We start from the raw sequence: 20,578 nt of genomic DNA on the forward strand, positions 1-20,578 counted from the left end.
CCGGAAGGATTTCCTGAGGCCTAACCCTCGGATGCCTGGCCTAGCACCGGATGAATTTCCTGAGGCCTAACCCTCGGATGCCTGGCCTAGCGCCGGATGAATTTCCTGAGGCCTAACCCTCGGATGCCTGGCCTAGCGCCGGAAGAATTTCCTGAGGCCTAACCCTCGGATGTCTGGCCTAGCGCCGGATGAATTTCCTGAGGCCTAACCCTCGGATGCCTGGCCTAGCGCCGGATGAATTTCCTGAGGCCTAACCCTCGGATGCCTGGCCTAGCGCCGGAGGAACTTCAAGAGTCAGGAGTCGGCGAGGCGCTACCGAGAGTTAAAAAGAGGAGGGATGAAAGTGAAATGAGGAAACACTCTGTTTGCATTAACTTTCGTTGCACCAGGACCGAGACCCATACAACATGGCAAAACGCCAACATACAAAGAAAAGAACAAAGAAAAATACAGAGGGTCAGCTTGGAGGAACCCCTGGGTCGGGAACGGCGAGCACACCCGCAAGGGGTAGGGAGACAGTTGAAGAATCAGCAGGCAATGGCATCGAAGGGGAGTCGAGGAGAGAGAGCCCACTCAGGTCAATTTCGGGGTATCTAGCGGACACCCTCGCCAGGCCTTCATCGAAGCCTAAGACAAAGGAGTCGGACCCCGCGTCCGACATGTCACAGATGAACTCGGCGGACTGACGATAGGCCTGTACCGCCTGACGCCCGATTTCCGCGCTCTTCTCGGCCAGCGCCGCCTCCGCTCGCTCCGTAATCTGAGCTTTCGCCTCCATGACCTTCGCCACAATCCGGTCGTCCGCCTCGGAGGAGACCCTCAGCAGATCGGCCCGAGCCTCCATGTGCTTCGCCTCGGCAGCAACGCGAGCAGCCTCAGCTTCCTCCAGGCGCGAATGAAGCTCCTGGTTGCTCGCACGGGACTCCTCCAAGGCCGATTCCAATTCGGCCAGCTTGGCTTCAAGAGATCGGGCTCGGTTGCGGGCGTTGTCGGCTGACTGCTGGGCCTTCTCCCACCTCTCCCGGAAGTCGGCAGCCTTCCGGGACTGCTCTTCGGCCCGCTCCTCCGCCTTCCTGATCTCGCCTTCGAGACCCGAGACAACCTTGAGTTGCTCCTGAGTCTCCAACAGTTGCCTCTCGAGGGCGGCGAAGCCGAGTACCCGCTCTTCGGCCACCTGGAGCCTCGTCTCGAGGTCCCTGGTCGTCCTCCCTGCCGCAGCCTGGCCTCCCTCCTCTACAGCTTTCAGTCGGCTCTCGGCCCTCGCCAGAAGCCTCGCCTGTTCCTCGTGGCTTTCCTCCAGACGGATCATGTACTGGGCGAGCTAAGAGATAGGAAAAATGAGGGCGTCAGGCGGGGATCAATAGAGCCTATAAATGACGAAAGCGGCCAGAAGAACACTCACCGACATGAGACAGACGCAGCTGGCAGCTCCGACGTCAGGGATCCCCATCTGCCGGACCCGCCTACGGTCACTCTCCAGCAGCACCGTCTCGATGAGGTTTCGGGCGCCGGCGAAGGTGAAGGCTGACCCCGACTTCGCCCCGGAGCCGGACGGTGGTTCTGCGGCCTTACCCTTACCCATTGCTTGGGGGAGAGTCATGCTGACCGTGCTCGGGGCGGGGGCCGCTCCAGAAATCGACAGGGTCCCGCTCGGCTGGGGCCTCGGCGCGCTCCTTCTCGTATCATCCGAAGCCGACCGAGTCGAAGGCCGGGCTGGGGACCGATCGCGTCCGACCCGGCCGTCTCGGGCGCGCCCGGGTGACGCCTCCGGAAAAGCGGTAGTCTCATCACCGGAGGGCTGATACGGCGTCAACTGTCGGTCCGAGCCCGCGGCGCCCCCCTGATCGGTGGGTCCGGACCCGTCTGTCGGCGTCGGAGTCGCCTGCTGGCGGGACTTCTTCGCCGGTCGGACCCCGCTCGGAGGAGTCCGTTTCTTCCTCCGGACCGCTTCCAGTAGGGACGCCCTACTGACAGCCATCGCCTTGTCCGACCGCATGACGTCGTCGATTTCTGCAAAAAGGACGAGATGGTCGGAGACTGAGAAACTGATGGAAAGAAGAAACGAAAGAGGAGAAAAGAGCTAAAAAAGAAGTGGTGGCGGGCTCACGGTCGGCGGGGACCGAGCTCAGACCGACGTTCACCAAGGCATCCTCGGAAATAAGGCGGGCCACCGGGGGAAGCCGGCCCTCGGCAACCAGCCCCCTCAAGACGGCAACGCCATCGGACTCCTCCCTCGACAACCTCGATAAGCCGATCGGGGACTTCATCGGCGTCTCCCAGGTTGTCCCGATTCCCCAAGAGGGATCTACGTCAATGAAAAAGAAACGCTCCTTCCAGCCGTGAATGGAGGAAGGAGCATCCTTGACGAGGCCGCACCCTCGCCGCGCCGCGAAGCACCACCACCCTCTGTCCCGGGGGTGGCCGTTCAGGCCGTAGCATTCCCAAAAGACATTCAGGGTGGCGGGAACCTCATGCATGCGGCAGAGAACCTGGAAGGCCGTCAGGATGCGCCATGAGTTCGGCACCAGTTGCGTCGGCGCCACTCTTAAACCCCGAAGCACCTGCACGACTAAGTCCGAGGGGGGAAAGCGGAACCCAGCCCGAAGGATGTCCTCATTGATGGCGACCTTCCCTGGAGGAGGATGGGACATCCTCTCCTCAGGCCCCGGGAGCGTAATGTTGCAGGCTTCGGGAAGGTGGTACCGGGCCACGAACCTATCTAGGTCTTCAGGGACCAGCTCCGACTGAATGCGGTCCGCCCTTACTTCGTCCATCCCTAATGGCCAGTGAACCTACGGTCAGGACGGGGTCAAGAGGGGGGAAGGCACCGGAACGACTGGAGTACACTGACACGAAAGGAGAAAGTACGGAGAGCCCTAAATTGAAGAGTGGGGCAACTCACCGGAAAGGAAGGAAGAACGGCTCCGAGAGCGTCAAAGGAGGAGCGAACGAACAGTTCGGCGGCAACGGCAGCGGCACAAGGGAGAAACTTGAAGATGCCTGTGAAGAGAAAGGCGGACGGAGGAGGGCCCCCCGGTTAAATAGGTGGAAAGGCGGGTGACGCCTCGGTGACGCCAGAGGACGCCTGGCTGCCGAAAGTTTGTTCGCACCCCAAAGGCGAATCGACGCCATTAAGGAAGGATGTCCGCCGAAATCCGCAGACTGCCAGATCAGCGACAACCGCCATACGCCATAAAGAAGGCGGGAAGCTCGGAGCGCGCGCGCCTTTCCGAGGGATGGCGGCAATCTCGAAGCATCACTTCCTTCACCCGTTCCCCTCCTGGTTCCAGGCTCGGGAGTGGGGGGCTACTGTTACGGGGGAACTTAGCCACCATGCCCCACGTGACCGGCACGCGCGCCCAGAAAGACTACGGCTGCCCCTTGATCCGACAATCCGACCTCGGGTCGGATATCTTCGGCTCCGCAGCCCGACCCCGAGTCGGCTGCCCCTTGATCCAGCAATCCGACCCCGAGTCGACAATCTCTCGACAACAACAGACTGTTCCTCTGAGGCACGCCGCGGCCCCCTGCTCCACTACTCCCTGCAACGGCCGTATCCGGCGCTGCCCCACGATCCCCTGTGACAGCCGTACAAAGCGGAGCTCCACTATGCCCTGCCATGGCTGTACCCAGCGCTGCCCCACGACGCCCTGTAACGGCCATGTCAGTGGCAGCCCCATCGTGCCACACGATGACGAATCCCCGGAAAAACCCCCCAGCCTGATATATATGAGGCTGGGGGGGAAGGGGGAGGATAAGATATATCTTCCAGAGTAACATCTCACCTGCTACCTTCTCCTTCTCCTTCTCCTTCGATCTCCTCTGACTTGATCGTCGGAGGGCCCCCACTACCCCGGTGGTGGTGCGAGGCTTGCTTGCAGGTTTCACGACGGAGGGCGGAGCGCAACCAAAGCAACTCAAAGGGAACCCCGTTCACACCGCTGTGCCCATGGAACGCCGTACCGGTCCGTACCGGCCGGTACGGGCCGGTACGTACCGGTCCGGCCGTGGACCGGTACCGGAACGGATAAAAAACCGGTATTTCCGGTTTTTTATCCGAACCGGCCGGTACGGGTGCGTACCGGCCGGTTCGGGCCCGTACCGGCCGGTTCGGGCCCGTACCGGCCGGTTCGGGCCCGTACCGGCCGGTACGCACCTCGTACCGGTGCGAACCGGCCGGTTCGCACCGGTACGATTTTTTTTTTTTAGAACCACAGCGCCGCGCGCTGTGGTTTTTGAAACCACCGCGTACCGGCCGGTACGGGACCGGTACCAGCCGGTACGTACCGGACCGGACCGGTACCGTACCGGTCCGGCCGGCCACCGGTACGCCGACCGGTACCGGTACGGCGGACCTTGGTTGTGCCAATCGTTCTCGGTTTGGACCACCAGCAACACCATCTTCATTGTGTCCGGCATCTAGTTAGCTTTCCAAGGCAGCTTGAATCACATCAATCGGAGATTGAATGAGAAAGATATGGCTGAAAATCCTAAATTGTGACAATGGTGCCAAGTCTGTATATTCTAATGGCAGAAACCATGCAATGAGATCATAAACTGTGCATTTGAGTCCTATTTGGCTAAGGAGTCATCTAATGGCAACCTTATGTCATTAGAAGGGTTGACACTTAACAGTTATGATGCCATTAGTCATTAGATGTCTCAAGAAGTCGCCTTTCACCCTTATGGCATGAGACTAGTTCTAGATTCTAGATTCTTGTTGTTGTTCATCTTTAAGCCAGATTCTAGAGGCACCCATGAGTCCTAATTCATTATAAGGGGCCCTAGAACATTATAAATACCCCATGTGCACCTCCTTTTTGCATTAAATTGTTACTGTGTATTGTCACTATGCCTCTAAATTGTTCCCATTAGCCCATGCATTATAAATAACACACATACTTATATTATTCGATTTAATTACTTACACCATTGCATAAACAATATGCTGAGAAAGGTTCAAACCACTGGCTGTACTGCAATCTATCCTGCCTTGTATTGCACGCTGCACCACCCTGTGTTGGCCAACCATGAGCAGATGGAGGGGCATACATACCCTACCAATACTTTATCAGTACGACCCTGTACTGCTGTACCATGGTACCTCAAACCAGTGATCAAGTCAAAAAATAATTCTGATTAAATCCAGATCATAAATCCACATTTTGAAAAGCATTGAAGTTGAACTCAGAATTATGGAAGTGCTTCATCCAATCATATCTTACTACCATATTAACCTTTCTCTTGGAAAAATAAAGTCAGCTGTAGAGTAAAACTCTAGCCCAAAAAGGCTCAAAGAAGGATTAAACAGATCTTTATGAATAGCTATCAACTTTTAGGAATTGGCTTCAAAGTCTTGGCCAAGGAACTTATGGCAAGAGTAGGGCCAGTCATGAAACCCAGTGGGTCAAGAAACCTGCCTCATAAGTCACCATTCAACTTCACACTTTGCCTTTCAGGCAGCGACCATCAAAAAATTTCCTAAACTTGGAAAGGTTCTAGATGAAAGTGGAAGATAACAAGGTTTCATATGGGAATATGGGATTTTTAATTGTTAACCACTTAGCACAAACCATAGACCAAAAAGTCAAAGTGAAACAGAGTCCCATTTTTTCTTGATTATGTTAAAAAGAATAAAAGAATTTCTAGAGAAGTAAAAGAATTGCAGCACAGAGTAGAAAAATATTGGTGGAACAATTACCTTTATTAAAGATTAGAGATTTCGACCTTAGACCGTTAACATGCAAAGTGCCTTGTCGAATAACAGATTTAAGTATTTAACTACATTTAATGTAATAGGTGAAGGGAACACAAAGATGCAATGTTAATGTGGAAGTCAAATTTCTCAAAATTAAGAACTATAACACATATTTACATGCAGGGGGACCCACACGAGTTTTTGCAACTTGCATGCACTTGTTATTTAAGAGTGAAAATGGAATACAAATACATATCACACAAGTGTTTGCAACTTTGTATGCACTTGTTATTTAAGAGTAAAAATGGCATACAAAAACAACATACACCACAAAGAAAGTTTATGCCCTAGTTATTAATTACTAACAATATTTACTCAAAAAAAGTATTTTATTACAAAAGTTTTGATGATGTTTATCTTCAAGAAAAAACAAATAGGAATATAACGTAAGCTATATCTTCAGTCACAATCTAAAGAACAATCAGCATCATGAACACAAGTTAACACAAGTTTGGCATGCCACATAATTTTGGGTGGCAATGTGGTGCGGACACCAGTGCCAGGTCAGCCGGTCGCCACAGGATCCAGCCAGCTCAGCGGGTTCCAGCCGATTCAGCCAGCCTGATTTTATTTTAGATTGATTTATTTTATGTTGATTGGGTTTATTTGCATATTGTCATTTAGGTTTATTTGCATATTGTCATTTTAGGAGCTTTTTGGAATTATTTTATTTGTAGGGGTTATTTGTTATTTTGTGACCCTATATATATGGGTCCATCCTGATGTTTAGGGTTTAATGAATTAATGAATGAAAAAATTGGTCTTCTTCTTCCTCCTCCTCTTTTCTTCTTTCCCTTCTTCTTCCCCTCTTCCTCTCCTCTTTCTCTCTGTATTTCAATCCGTACTTCCGTCCTGCATCAGCTTTGGTACCAGAGCAGGGCTGACTTTGCCTCTGTTGCTGAAGTCGAAGGATCCAGTTTATGGACGGACCCCCGCCGATTCCTTTTCGGCCTTTTCCTCACCTGTATTTTGCTAGATCATTTGCACCGCAAACGCCGGAACGCACGGAAGGTCGTCGCACGGCACGTACTCCGAAGAAGAAGGGTCGCTCCCTTTCTTCATTATTTTCTTCCCTGTTCATCACCTCACCCACCGAGAAGAAAGAAAAAGCAAAACCCTCCCGTCGGTCGACTGTCTTCCGGCGTCAATCCACAGATCGCCTTCGCAAGACGCCGCCGCCGCCCTCTCTTCCCACCGCCGCTGCCTCCGACGCTCTCGCCCTTTCTTTCCCTCCTTCTCTCGGATCTCACGCAGTGAAGAAAGGCACTGTCGCCGGAAAACCCCAAGGCAGCCCGGGAGGCAAATAAGCCGGCCTCCTCGTCAATTTCTCCTCCGATTGTCACTGTGCAAGCATCACCCACCGCATCCGTTTCGCCGCGCCGCCGATTCGCCTTCGGTCGCCGCCGTGCTTCCCCGGGGGTTTCGGCAGCAGCTTGCTGCCACCGACCGTGGCCGGACCAAGTGAAGGACGTCACCGCCCCGATCACTGCCGCACCAGCACCCTCTTCCGCCGGCGCAACACCTCCCCGCAACCACCGCCGCAAAATCAGGCGAGATCCGGCGGAAGCGAGCGGACGGTTGAAGGTTGAAGATGATCTACAGTACGGGTAAGATTTGCACCCGTTAGCCCGTTAACCCATTATCCATTAACCCGAGTCATTTCAAAAAAAAAAAAAAAAAAATTTGCGGGTCGGACTGTCCTAGTGGGTTGGGTCTGTTAACCCGATAACCCGGCAACCCGACTTGATTCAAAAAAAAAAAAAAAAAAAAAAGAAAAAAAAAAGAAAAAAAGAAGCTGCACGTGACGCGTAAGTCACGCACGTGCTCTTCCCTTTCCCCTTTCCTTATTTTCCCGATTTCTTCTTGGGTTTTCCGACCACCGTTTCTGCCATCCCCGCCGCTCCTTCTCAGCCGTCACCACTTACGCCCACCTCCTCCGCCACCCACTCTGCCATCCACTGCTATCTGCGCTCCCGCCCGTTTCCACAGCCGCTGCTATCTCTGCTGCGTGCACCACCGCGCCGCGCGCCGCCCCCGCTCTTCCGTGCCGCCGCTCGCCGCTGTTAGTCGCCGCCGCGCCGCCGCCTGCTAGTTGCTGCCGCACTGCCGCGCCGCCGGATTGCTCTCACCGCCGCGCCGCCGCGTTGCCGCCGCTCGCCGCTGTTAGTCGCCGCCGCGCCGCCGCCTGCTGCCGCACTGCCGCGCCGCCGGGTTGCTCTCACCGCCGCACCGCCGCGTTGCCGTCGCCGCCGTCGACTGCTGCACCACCACTGCCGGTTCTGACAGCCATCACCACAGACCGTTCCACCGTCCCTGCCATCAGTTGCTCCGACCACCTTTCGGGCCCAGCTACACCCCAGCCGCCCGGCCCCTCTTTCGCGGGCCCTACTTTCAGGCCCGCCTCTGTGCATCACAACCCCACCCTCTATTCAAACAGGCCGCCGTCGCCGGACCTACCAAATTGCTTTGCACAGGCCCGCCGAGTTGCTGAGATCAAGCCCAATTGGAGTCGTTTGACAAGCCTACTTGCTGTGCAGCGCTTCTGGTCGTCACCCCAACCCAAATCAGGTTTCTTCCCTTACTACAAATTTTATTTGTTTGTCTAAATTTAGAATTAATTAACTCTTATGTGCTCTATTGATATTGCTTCCTAAAATTCAACACATCCACTCCAAACAACCCCAAAACCCTAGTAGTGGCTTGTCTTTGTTATTAATTGTAGGGCTACCTAATCTTTGGAAGTTCTTTGAGGCTCTGTGCAATCCTGCAACACACTGAAAACTAGTACTATTTGACTGCAACTACTTATCTGAATTTGTTACGTAATTCAAAGCCAATTTCAATTGCTTGAGTTAGCTTCCGATTATATTGAGTATCTACTTTGCAATTTTGAATTCATTTCATGCATTAGGTCTGCTTAGGAACATTTATAGTTGGTCGGATCATACATTTTGACATTCATTTTATGCATCTACGTAGTGGTCGTGACGCATCTCATCCTGAGTCCCAATTAGGCATGGATTCCAAAATCGAAGCCCTATTAAAAGCTATCCAAGACACTAATGCTCAAGTCCAAAACACTAATGCCCAAGTCCAAAAAACTAATGCTCAAGTCCAAAATACCAATGCCCAAGTCCAAGCAAACAACTTTGATAATAGGCATGTTCCAGGTCACCATTATGCCTACCCTCGCCCTAGAGGACCAGGTCTCTTTCCTAATATGAATAGAGGTTACCGACATAACGTAGAACCCAGAGCTCTTCGTGACCCTGATGAAGACGTAATGAGAGGCATTAGGGTGGAAGCTCCCACTTTTGACGGTCGTCTTGACCCGAAAGTCTTCTCCGATTGGTTACACGAAATGGACCACTTCTTTGAGTGGTACAATCTGTCTGAGAACAAAAAAGTTCGATTCGCTAGAATGAAACTCCTTGGTCGAGCTAAGCTGTTTTGGCAAAACACTGAACAACTATTAGCTAGGAGACATCAACATGAAATAACTGATTGGGTAGAGATGAAAGAGAGGCTTAAAGAAAAATACCTGCCCCTTAACTACCAAGACGATCTCCTAAACCGATGGAACACTAAGTCCACATTTGTAAGGCGCCCTGACACACGGAGCGCTCCCACCGGCCTTAATTCCTTAGGGTCCAAACCTTCTGTAGGGTCCACTACTCATAGGCCCCCTCCTATTGCCCATGTCACAGGCCGAGACACTAATGGCAAGGGAATGCTTGGTGAGCCTCCCAAACCACATTCCAAAATTCGGTGTTACAAATGCCAAGGTTTTGGTCACGTTACCTCCCAATGTGCGAACAAATTTTTCGTTATTGCTCAGCAAGAGCAGGGAGGTGACATAGATGACTTAGAGGAGCAAATCTATGAACCAAACCTCGATGACATTCAGGACATTGAGGAAGAATGTGATGACAAACCTGAAACCCTAGGATGCACCCACACTCCACCTAGCTCGCTTGCACAGTCAGATAACGAGTCTGACCAGTCTACCATGAGTGTAGTTGGATATGCCCTCGCACAACCCATCGAAATTGATATTAGGATTTCTGAGCCTGCATATGCATTTATACAACACATTCATAAGTTGTATCAGGAAATCCATAAGGGCATTCATGCATGTACTGCTCAGTATAAGATGCAAGCTGATTTCCGTGCTAAAGAATTTCAAACTTGGGGTTACGTAATGATCCATCTTAAGGAATTGCAGTCTCTTAGTATTGGACCATTCAGGGTGTTGCACAAGGATGGCACTGACGCCTATGCCATTGACTTTCCATTTGATTTTGGTCATAGCCTTACTATTAATATTAAAGATTTGGTTGCAATCCCTGATGACTCTTTTGCTGCACACTCTCCTGCGCCTGATGTTTATCCTATTATTGATTCCATGCCATCTTCGTTTCCTTTTACCCCCCATCGAGCACAAAAAGAGTATATTGATTCTATTTTAGCCGAGCAAATAGTTTTTACCAGTGATGGAGGCATCCAACATTTCCTGGTTCGTTGGCGAGGACGACCAAGGTCCGACTACACTTGGATCCAGCGCGAGGAGATACCGCCGATTGACCCGGACTTGTTGGAGTACTACCGGGGCTTTACCGAGCCGCTTTCGTCGAGGTCGACTTCTTTCCACCCGAGGAGAGTTGGTGCGGACACCAGTGCCAGGTCAGCCGGTCGCCACAGGATCCAGCCAGCTCAGCGGGTTCCAGCCGATTCAGCCAGCCTGATTTTATTTTAGATTGATTTATTTTATGTTGATTGGGTTTATTTGCATATTGTCATTTAGGTTTATTTGCATATTGTCATTTTAGGAGCTTTTTGGAATTATTTTATTTGTAGGGGTTATTTGTTATTTTGTGACCCTATATATATGGGTCCATCCTGATGTTTAGGGTTTAATGAATTAATGAATGAAAAAATTGGTCTTCTTCTTCCTCCTCCTCTTTTCCTCTTTCCCTTCTTCTTCCCCTCTTCCTCTCCTCTTTCTCTCTGTATTTCAATCCGTACTTCCGTCCTGCATCACAATGTCCTCATACTGCCATTATTCATGAGAAGTATTAAAATACAAACATTTAGAGAACCAATGGAAGAATTTGGAAGAAGAAAAATGTAACGAGCAAATGATATGTGGTTACTATAAATTAAAAGAATGTTATCTAGTCTCTTGATTATAAAATGCATAAAAATAGAAAACTCTCTCAAACATACCACTATGTCACCATTGCGCAGGGAGTAGCATTTGACAGTGTCTCGAGCCAGTCCACCAGATGTATTACCACCAAAATTTCCCTTGTCAACAACTGCATTAAGAAGGCTCGTTGACATGTTCAATGATCCTCCAATTGATTGGAATCTTTCCCCTGCCATCTCAGAATTCACTGAGGATTGTTCTGCCACATTTCTCTTAGACCAAAGTGGTTCATCCAGCTGGGCAATTCGAACAAAGAAATTTGAATTTCTAAATCTTTCCAACAAATTTTCAGTCTGTTGCTTATGATCTTCCATCCTAAGGAGAGATTTGGTTGCAGAGATAACTCGTCTAGGCGTCATCTCGTTTCCAGTTGATATAGTTTCTCCATTGTCTTTTATATTTTGATGAACAGTTTCTTCATGTGTGCCATTGGCATCCCTGGATTTAATTCCTACAATTTTGGTCTGCTGGTTTCCATTCTGACTAGATTTACCATTTTTAGACATCACTGCCGCAACTCTAAATGGAGTAATGATTTCTGTGTCCTGCTTTGCTGCTGATAAGCATACCAGTATATGAATCTGTTCACCTGGGATGGAAACAGATCAGATCCCAACCAAAAAAGTCTTTTGGATGTAATGGAATCAGCTGAGAAAGAATAGTTTGAAAAATGTACTTACCAGGAAAAATAAAAGAACGGTCTAACAAACGCAACTGTAGTATATCAGGTGCATCACTCCAATTGTCTGGAAGTTCCTCTGTAAGTATAAAGTCAATAACTATGGAATAAATGATAAGAAAAATCTTTTACTTTAATAGAAGTATGGATAGTATCCCATAGACATGGTAATCAGCATTATCTATTGTAACCTGAGCTGTACAAACCTGAAAAAAGTTCTAATTTTAACAGGCAAGATATAAAATTGTTTGAGTCAAAATGATCAACTTTAGTCGAGGGGGAAGTGGGTACATATGAAACAAAATTAATAAGGATCTAGTACCATTTTTGGCAAACGATGTCCATGAAAAGTTCAAAATCAATCCATAATCTCTATCAATGCTTGCTATAAGTTTCATTCATGGGCCTCATCAGATGTCTGAAAGACAATCATCTATTGTTTTTTTTTTTTTTGTTAAAAGCCCTGACCAGCAATTTTCACTAGTTGCTTAAGTAAATGAATGCCACAGGATAAAACACGCGTCTCAGCACAGTTAGACAACAATACTGGATCCTACCAGAATGGTAGTTGAGACAAAGGAAGCAGAAAGCTAAAAAATGAGATAAGGTTTAACATATGGAGCAAAAGGATTTATTAATCTATGCAAATAAGATAAGAGAAGATAGTATAGTAGGATACATTAAGCAATCAAAAACAAACAGTATAAACTACTACGAAGATTCTTGGTTATTTTTGTTTTATGAGTATAGGATTCATCAGCTATCTCACAACAATCTCAATTTGCATGATACCTGGCAGTAGACTAACAAAGCAGGACTTCTTCAACAGTCAGGATATTAAAATGAAAGAAAAATTCAATGCACATATGTTTATTACCACCAGATATACTCCCGCAAGTCCTAGCTGATTTAGGGGGAACACATCACTCATGGAGGGTGTGGGCTGCCCCCATGTCCCCAAGGCAACGAAATCAGTATTGTTAAAATATAATAAATCCAGTGGACATAATAGGTAAAAAGGAGGGAAAAGAAAAAAGAGTTATGGTCCTCAAACTTGACAAAAGTCATACCTATAAATTAAAATGTCTGTACCAAATGGCATTTCTCAGTTAAAAGTTCATCAATTCCTTTAATAGTTTGTAATTTTAATTTTTGGCAGTTAACCTATAATAAGATAGCCTGTTTTCCAACTGCAAGGGCTCAAGTGTGTTCTGAAATTTTCTTCTTTTCATCCACATGATTTTCACTTTTAACAACGATATATCACAAACAATTTTTGGGGGTGAAGTTCCAACTAAATTCAAGATCTATTTACCAACCTAAACCAGCTCAGCTTTAAAACAAGCTAAAGCCTAAAGATATTATTGAGGCAAGGCATAGTGTTTGTACGCAACTAGAAGTTCTCCCAAACCAACATTGAGAAAGAAAATAGCAAGACCGTATGACACTCTTATCTATTTACGGCGAAGCTTGCACACTTCATCCATTTCCTAATTTAAGGGTGTGTTTGATGCTGCTTAATAAAGCACTTTGTAACTTTTAAAAGAAAAAAAAAATGTTTGCTCAAATGGTATCACTGGTTGCCACTTGGGCAAGGGGGCGAGTGCTTGATTCGAGTTGCAGTCAGTCCTTTAGAGTGGGGTGGGTAGGTGGGGATTAGCTCCTCCTAATCTTTAAAAAAAATAATAAAATAAAGCAAAGAAAAAAAAAGAAAACATTTCTTAAAAAAAGTATTTGGTAATGGTACCTTAAAAATGCTTCAACAAGATGAAAAAGTCCAAAAAGTGCTTCTATGAGAAGCTAGAAAACCTAGGTCTGGCTTCATTTTTGAAAAATAGAAGCAACACCAAACAAGCCCTAAGCAAATTTGCCCCAACTAAGACCTTTCACTAGAAAATAAAATCAGTGGACAATGGGAGCTTCAAAAAACTTCTGATCTACAAATCTGCATTTGGATATCAAATTTAATTATTCCTTTGATAAACAAGAACTTAATGAACCAACTTCAACTTGGCCTACCTCAAGAAATCCATCCTAGGAAGTTGGCATCCATGTCAATTCCCGAATTTCCCCATGTCTTGCGTTGGTCCTTGGTACAAGCACTATAAAACTTCCTCAGCACAGAAAAAAGAAATCAAAATACATTTTTAGATGCAAGAAAAATAAGCCTCAGCATAGCAACCTATGAAGCAATAGGGACATCCATTAAAATTCTGGCTCCATTCTCCTGCTACTTAAGCCAATTCCAACTTTGTAAAATCATAGTTTTCCATATGAGAAAAATCTTGGCGAATTAAAAGCTCCCACTCGCGCACCCCCCCCCCCCCCCCCCCCCCCCCCCGCCTCCTCCCCCAAAAATTAACCTCAATTTCGCAACCTTGGAGACTTCCCCTCCTCCAGATCACTCAGATTCCATTAACATTTTCCAAGCAATGCAAAGTTGAAGTACCTTCATAACTTTTCAGTAAAATTAGCAAAATGATGACTTTTGGGGTACGCAAGGCTGGTATTATAAACTCAGAATATGAACTATATTCACAAGTATTTGACACATATAACACACATGACTGACTCATGGAGAAGGAATATTTGATGGATGACTAATTGACTATAACCCCCTTGATGATATGTTATTTGACAGTTGCAGTACAAGTGGTTGATTTAAAGAGGAAAGAGCATTTTACGGACAACCTTGCTACCATCAACAAGCGAAACACTACTCGATAGATGCTACACTATCAGACACATAACCAGTTAAAGGGAAATAGTAATTGATAATATTTGTAATCCCCTCAAACAATCAAGTAATAATTGATTAACAATTTTGATCCCATCAATCTATGAAATATCATGCAACAAGTGGGTGAATCCTTTATGACATATATCAAGGACAGCTACCACTCCATCATCTAATGAAGTGAGAGTCTATGCAATGCAAAGAAGTAGATTATGCGTCTCATTGATAGTTGTGATTCAAGAGTAAAAAGTATTTGATGGATGGTTGGGATCCAGTCATTAGGAGAAATGTCAAATAACCGCCCTAGAATTTTGCCTTGAGAAACTTTTTGAACGTCTACTAATAGACTCCCACAATTGATCTACATATCTTTAGCATCGCTTAAACCTCCTCCCCCTACCCCCAACACACACACACATTAGAGAAAGACTCCTGCTTTTTGTGCACATAGGACTACCCAACATATCTTTAGCATAGCTAATCCTGGGCCATCTACATATTTGACAATTCAACTTGACTACCATGGGCACATCAAGCAACCCTACAAGAAACACCCATTCCACGATAAGCATCTTTGATAGATCCATATTATCAAAATCTATGGCATCTAAACACCCTTGAGACTTAACCCTTTTTGCTAAGCACTAGTTTCCACCACACTTAAGCATCATGTTGTGAAGCAAGGTTCAACGAACCATGCCGAACCGGCTAGTTCAGAGCATATCGAACCAACTGGTCGGCTACCGACACGATTCGGATGGTTTGGTTTGGTTTTATTAAAGCCTCCATCCTCGCCCAATCGCCTCCTTCAATATCATTGAGCTGCTCCTCAACCTCCATCCCTGACAACTTAATGATGATGCCACTATCAACATGCCCTGGTAAGTCTCTCTTTCTTCCCCTCTCTATCTCCCTCCCTTTCTCTCTCTCCCCCTTGACAACGAAGGCCTCTCGGCCCTCTCCCTCCCTTCCTCCCCTCCCTCTCCCTCCCTACCTCTCTCTTTTTCTCTCTCTCCCCTTCTCCCTCTCCCCCCCTCTTTGGCTCTTCCTGTGAAGGTACACCCAGAACAGCATGGTATAGACCCATACCATGCCAAATTGATCGCCGACCAGTACCCCCTCCAGTATCAATTTGGCGAACATTGTTGTGAATTCTCAATGTCACACAAACTGTGTTGCAATCATTACCAAGAATGGTATCATGCCTATCAATTAGTAGTAGCAACTTATAACCCTAGAGTACCGAACAAGATCCAAAACCAATATTCCTCGAGATTGAGGAGAATAATGAGTTGAAGACCATTAGGCCAAGCACCCAACAACATTCTTAGCTTTTCTTTTGATTAAATAAACTCTAATTGATAGCTTCCCATGCTAGCTAGAACATTTTCTAGGTTGCCCTTCAGTAAAGAATACTCGAACAAAGCAATTTTTATCATGTCTTCTCTTGTGCTAAAAAAGAGTGCTAGGTACAATGGACCCATTAGAGGGGTGAAGGGGGAGCTTGGTAGACTCCTATCCAATAAAAAAGAGGCCGCTTGTTCCTGGTTTTTTACTGAAACATGCAATATCTACACTGCCTGCCGCTCAAGTACAAAACTAATATTGTGAACAGATAAACATATTCCAGATCCGAAGCAATTTCCACTATATACTTGTAACAATATCAGGTTCAGCTTAAGGCTTCAGCTTATTCAATCCAAAATCAGAACAGATAGCCTAATCTGATTTTAGTTTTAGTTTCCGATTAAGTTTGGGTTTCAGCAGTCTCACTCTGACTTCAGAATTTCAGTCAAGAAAATAAGAAAAATCAAGAACAACATTAAAAAAACAAAGATGAAAGAAAGCCAAGAAAACATACATCATGTTTTTTAAGTCTTTTTGAATCATTTGGAATGATTGACTATATGGTTTTAGTGCATCCAAATTGAAAGTCTGAGGTTTCCAATATATGTATGTATGTATGTATGTATGTAATATAAATGAAATTGTCAAATAATCATGTTATACATCAAATCAAATGTAATATAAAGTTATATTGTTTAATAGCAATCTAATTATCTAATTAGTAGCTACATACACATTTACAAGAGTAAAACTTAACACACAAACTGCCTGTAGACATGAACTTGTTTTAATGATTACCAATTTACCATAATATCAAGTACCAATTACCAACATAAAAGTTCTAATCTAGAAAAGTCACAAACAAAACCAGGATTAGTTAGAGTTCATTTAAATGTTTACAAGCTTTGAGCTCAGATATTGCAAATTAAAGCTCAAATCTTATGAACTACCCCAGATGACAAATAGCAAAGCAATTGTTACTTTTTTCTTCTATTTATTAACTTTCTATTGAGTTTCTATAAGCTCGAGTCCCAGTTGCTTCCAATATCCTGTAAAAGTGCAAAGCTTCTATTTTAATTATCAAGAGATGCTTTTCAGAAGCCATATTTATCACTAATGAGTAAGCACATTGGCGCTGCTAGGTGATTAATTCTCCAAATATTGAATCAAAGCAAATAATTCCCATTCCATTATAAAATTGCAAATATCAATTGTATTTAGAAAACATTGTTTTCTCATAGTTTATTCTTGCATCGTCGACTAAATGACTTTATATACATACATATTGACGTAGATATACTTAACGATACATTCTTAATAATTGTTAAGTCTGAAAATTTACTTGAATGACTCATTTACGTAAAAGGAATATTATTGAGCTAGAACCCTTTTTCTTAAGTTAACAAAGAAAAAAAGATGGAGAGTTGATACTAATTACACAAAAATACTTAAATAACTGCATAGATAATCCAAAAATGCCCCAAAAAAGCCAATTAATCAACATATATAGTATCTATGATCAGTTTCAGTTAGCACTTGCAGAAAATGGCAGAAACCACCAAACTGACAGAAACTGAACCAACATCTGGGCAATCCGAGGCTAAGTTTTAGCTCAGGCTCAGAATAAACTAATCAATTTCAGCCGAAACATATGGATATTGGTTGAAACATAAACTACCATGGACCAGACAATACTATGTTGACATTTTTGCATCATCACTAACAACACATTTAATCAGATACTTTACTACTTTGATATAAGGCTTCTTCTAATTTATTAATCTTAACAGTAAAAGCAGTCGCTGAAGTGCTTTAGACTAGTGCAGACTACAAATGCTTAAGTGATACACATTAAAGCAACGAGCAGTTTGAAGAAGCTCCTTGTACAATTACAATTGCCAATTAATAAAAAGTTTGTGTTTCAATTGCCCTGAAAATGTATTTCATTGGAGTCTCTATATTTATTTATTTATATTAGTACATATGATTCCAATATGATAGTCACTGGTAATTTGGATTCCTTGAGAGGGAGCCTTAAACTTATTATGATCAAAACACCTCCATAGTAAAAGGTTATAACTCCATTGCAAAATTTTTATTCAGTGTTTTAGGACACTATGGAACTAGGATCACTCATAAGGTACCCAAAACCATGCAAAAAACTCTATATTAGGTTTCTTTCTTAGGATATGGGCTCTCCTGACCCAACTTCATCTGCCCCGCCCCCCCGCCCCCCATCCTTCGTGATTTCCCTATTTACTTGGAGTCCAATAGTTTAAGGAAACTAACAGCACACTATCATGCAAAAGTTAACATAATAGCTTCATCACTATCTTCCCTAAACAGCCCATTAACAATCTTTGAAATTTTTAAAGTAGGACTGTTTCTGTTCTAAGTCACCAATATACAGAAAAATAAATCTCCAAGACTCCAATCCATGTCAAATCTCATCTACTGGTTGGGTTGCTTAGAATTTTTATCCCAAGACCCAGAACTTGAAATAGTCCCCAAGAAAAGAATAAAAAAATGCATTCCAAACTAACAGGTGAGGGGCTAGGAAGTCAGAAGAAGTTCGGAAGGGTCTCATGATCTTGTATCATCATCCCTGGTTTTCTTTGGTGGTTGGAAACAGAAAATTGTTTTTTTCAGTATTTGTTATCAGTGGATGATCGCTGTTAATTTTTTGTTATTTTTGTTGTGGATGCTTGCTGCTTTAAAGTTGGAAAATACTTGAATCTTAAATCTCAACTCTCATTCAATAATTCCACTGCAAAATTCATTACTTTATTCACGAATTTTCTTGTGCAATAACTTTTTTGCATATTTTCTTTTTATCAAAATATAATATGTTATTACATATAAATTGATATTATTATTAAGAAAAATTTAATATTTACCATTCAAGTAATTGGAAGGAACCACTTGTATGAAATAACAGATGAGTGCTTCAAGGCCCAGCAAAAGAATTAGCAAGTGTTTACACAATTTCTACACCACTTAGAATGTGAGTAGGCAGAACTTCTAAGCTCATCATCCCTCAGTAAAGCTTCCATCAAAAGTCCCCTTCAGCTCTCAAAGGGAAAGGAAGAATACTGATCATTCATCATTTTTCATCATTATTATCATCCAATCCATGTACAACTATATGTCGACAAGGGTCCTAGGAAGGAATTAATAGACTTTTTATGACCAGCCATAAGCTATCAACAAATAGTCACCTTCCAAAATCCTAGCCAAGAAAAGTTTGGACAAGAGACAGAGCTGCAATAGAACCTAGTCGGGCAGTTGGTAAGTTTAAAGAGATACCTCATCATTAATAAGGCTAAGCTCATGAAACCAGAAAATAACCCTCCGAAAATCCCTGTTAGACTTGGATAGAGTATAGAGAAAGCGCAAAGAAGACAAGGTTTGATAATACAAAATATCGTTCGTTTCTAAGGCACAACTCATAAGCCAATCGTAGCCTTCTTCCCCCAACCTCCCTCTCGCAATGATTCCTTCTCATCCAGGAAACTCCTTTCAGGGGAAAAATACATCTAAGTTGAAATTTATTATACATGACAAAGATTATTAGACTTATAGTTTCCTATACTTCAAAGAAACTTAAATTTGAAGCTTTTAGACAAGAAATTTTGACCAATTATACTGTTCCTTTTGATAATGGTAACATACACCAACAACTAAGTAAAAAGTTATATTTTAGTAAGTTATATAGGAAATGTTTTGGTGTCATGTTAGAAAATTCCCGCAAATGCTAGTATATTTTAGTAAAATGAACCAGGATATGATGAACAAATAAATACATTAAGAACAAAGGACCAAAAAGATGATAATGCATGCTTTATTTTTCAAAAAAAATAGAACTTAGCAGCACCATATTCGCTTTCAGTACTTATTTTGTCTTCAACACATAGTATCTTTTTGAAACTATATATGTACATAGATGTGTCCCTATGTATGATATATATATATATATATACACACACACACACAAACGTTTTTATATTGTTTCTCCTACTAATAACTAAGAAATGAGAAATTTCATGGCACCAATGTGCATCCCAAATCTTGTTAATTACCTTTGTCCCCTCTTCTTTTTAACAATTCGAGCAAAATGGAGGGCCGATATAATTGGGAAATGAAAGAGGAGACTTCCACAGATCTGAATTAAAAATTGGTAATATCATATTTGAAACTTTATTTAGTACAAGTACAAGTAAAAAAGAAAAGATCATACCCTGATGCTAGGTTTTCCTAGATGAATGACCATGCTTTTTGGCAGAGAATCATTTTAAAACACTATACATAGATACCCATATGAGAATAGTATAACTTGTGGTTATCCTAAAAACAAACAGTTACAAGTGTGTGCATTTGTATATGTCTAGAGTTTTTCTAGTGACATGCATACACACAGTTTAAAACACACTCAACGGACATAAGAAGAATATTCTAAACCAACCTGTTTATACATTGAAAATTATCTGATGGAAACACTCACCACTCACGATGTTTTCTACCAATTATAGTAGAAATCAAGGATATGAATCAAATACTGAAAGCAAACTGATAAATGAGAAGTATGTGGAAGATCAGATATATTTACTATTGAAATCTATATAGTTCAAGAACCTACCAAAGCCATGTTTATAGAATCTGGAAATTTTATACTTAGGAAATCTCAGTTCTCAGATCCATGGAGAAGTGTTATTCAGCACTGAGGTAGCAAATTCCTACTGCAGTGAAGAAGCATTTACAAAGATTCACAAGATTCACAAGTAACGTTATGTCGATGATCAATTTAACCATGGAACCTGCCTTCATAATCTTTAGCAATGGCAGACTCTT

The 20,578-nt window shown here is 44.1% G+C and overlaps 1 protein-coding gene across 1 annotated transcript in view; it reads right to left on the reverse strand.

Annotated features, from left to right (window-relative positions):
* The window catches only part of LOC120108060, a 39,964-nt gene that overhangs the window by 16,761 nt on the left and 2,625 nt on the right, over nucleotides 1-20,578 (reverse strand). The window contains exons 3-4 of the mRNA XM_039121611.1: nucleotides 11,648-11,725; nucleotides 10,985-11,556 (exon numbers count right to left, since the gene is read on the reverse strand). Of these exons, the coding sequence (XP_038977539.1) occupies nucleotides 10,985-11,556; nucleotides 11,648-11,725 (650 nt within the window). The remainder of the gene's footprint in view (nucleotides 1-10,984; nucleotides 11,557-11,647; nucleotides 11,726-20,578) is intronic.

This window comes from Phoenix dactylifera, unplaced genomic scaffold (genome assembly GCF_009389715.1).
Source record: "Phoenix dactylifera cultivar Barhee BC4 unplaced genomic scaffold, palm_55x_up_171113_PBpolish2nd_filt_p 001156F, whole genome shotgun sequence".
Lineage (NCBI taxonomy): Eukaryota > Viridiplantae > Streptophyta > Magnoliopsida > Arecales > Arecaceae > Phoenix > Phoenix dactylifera.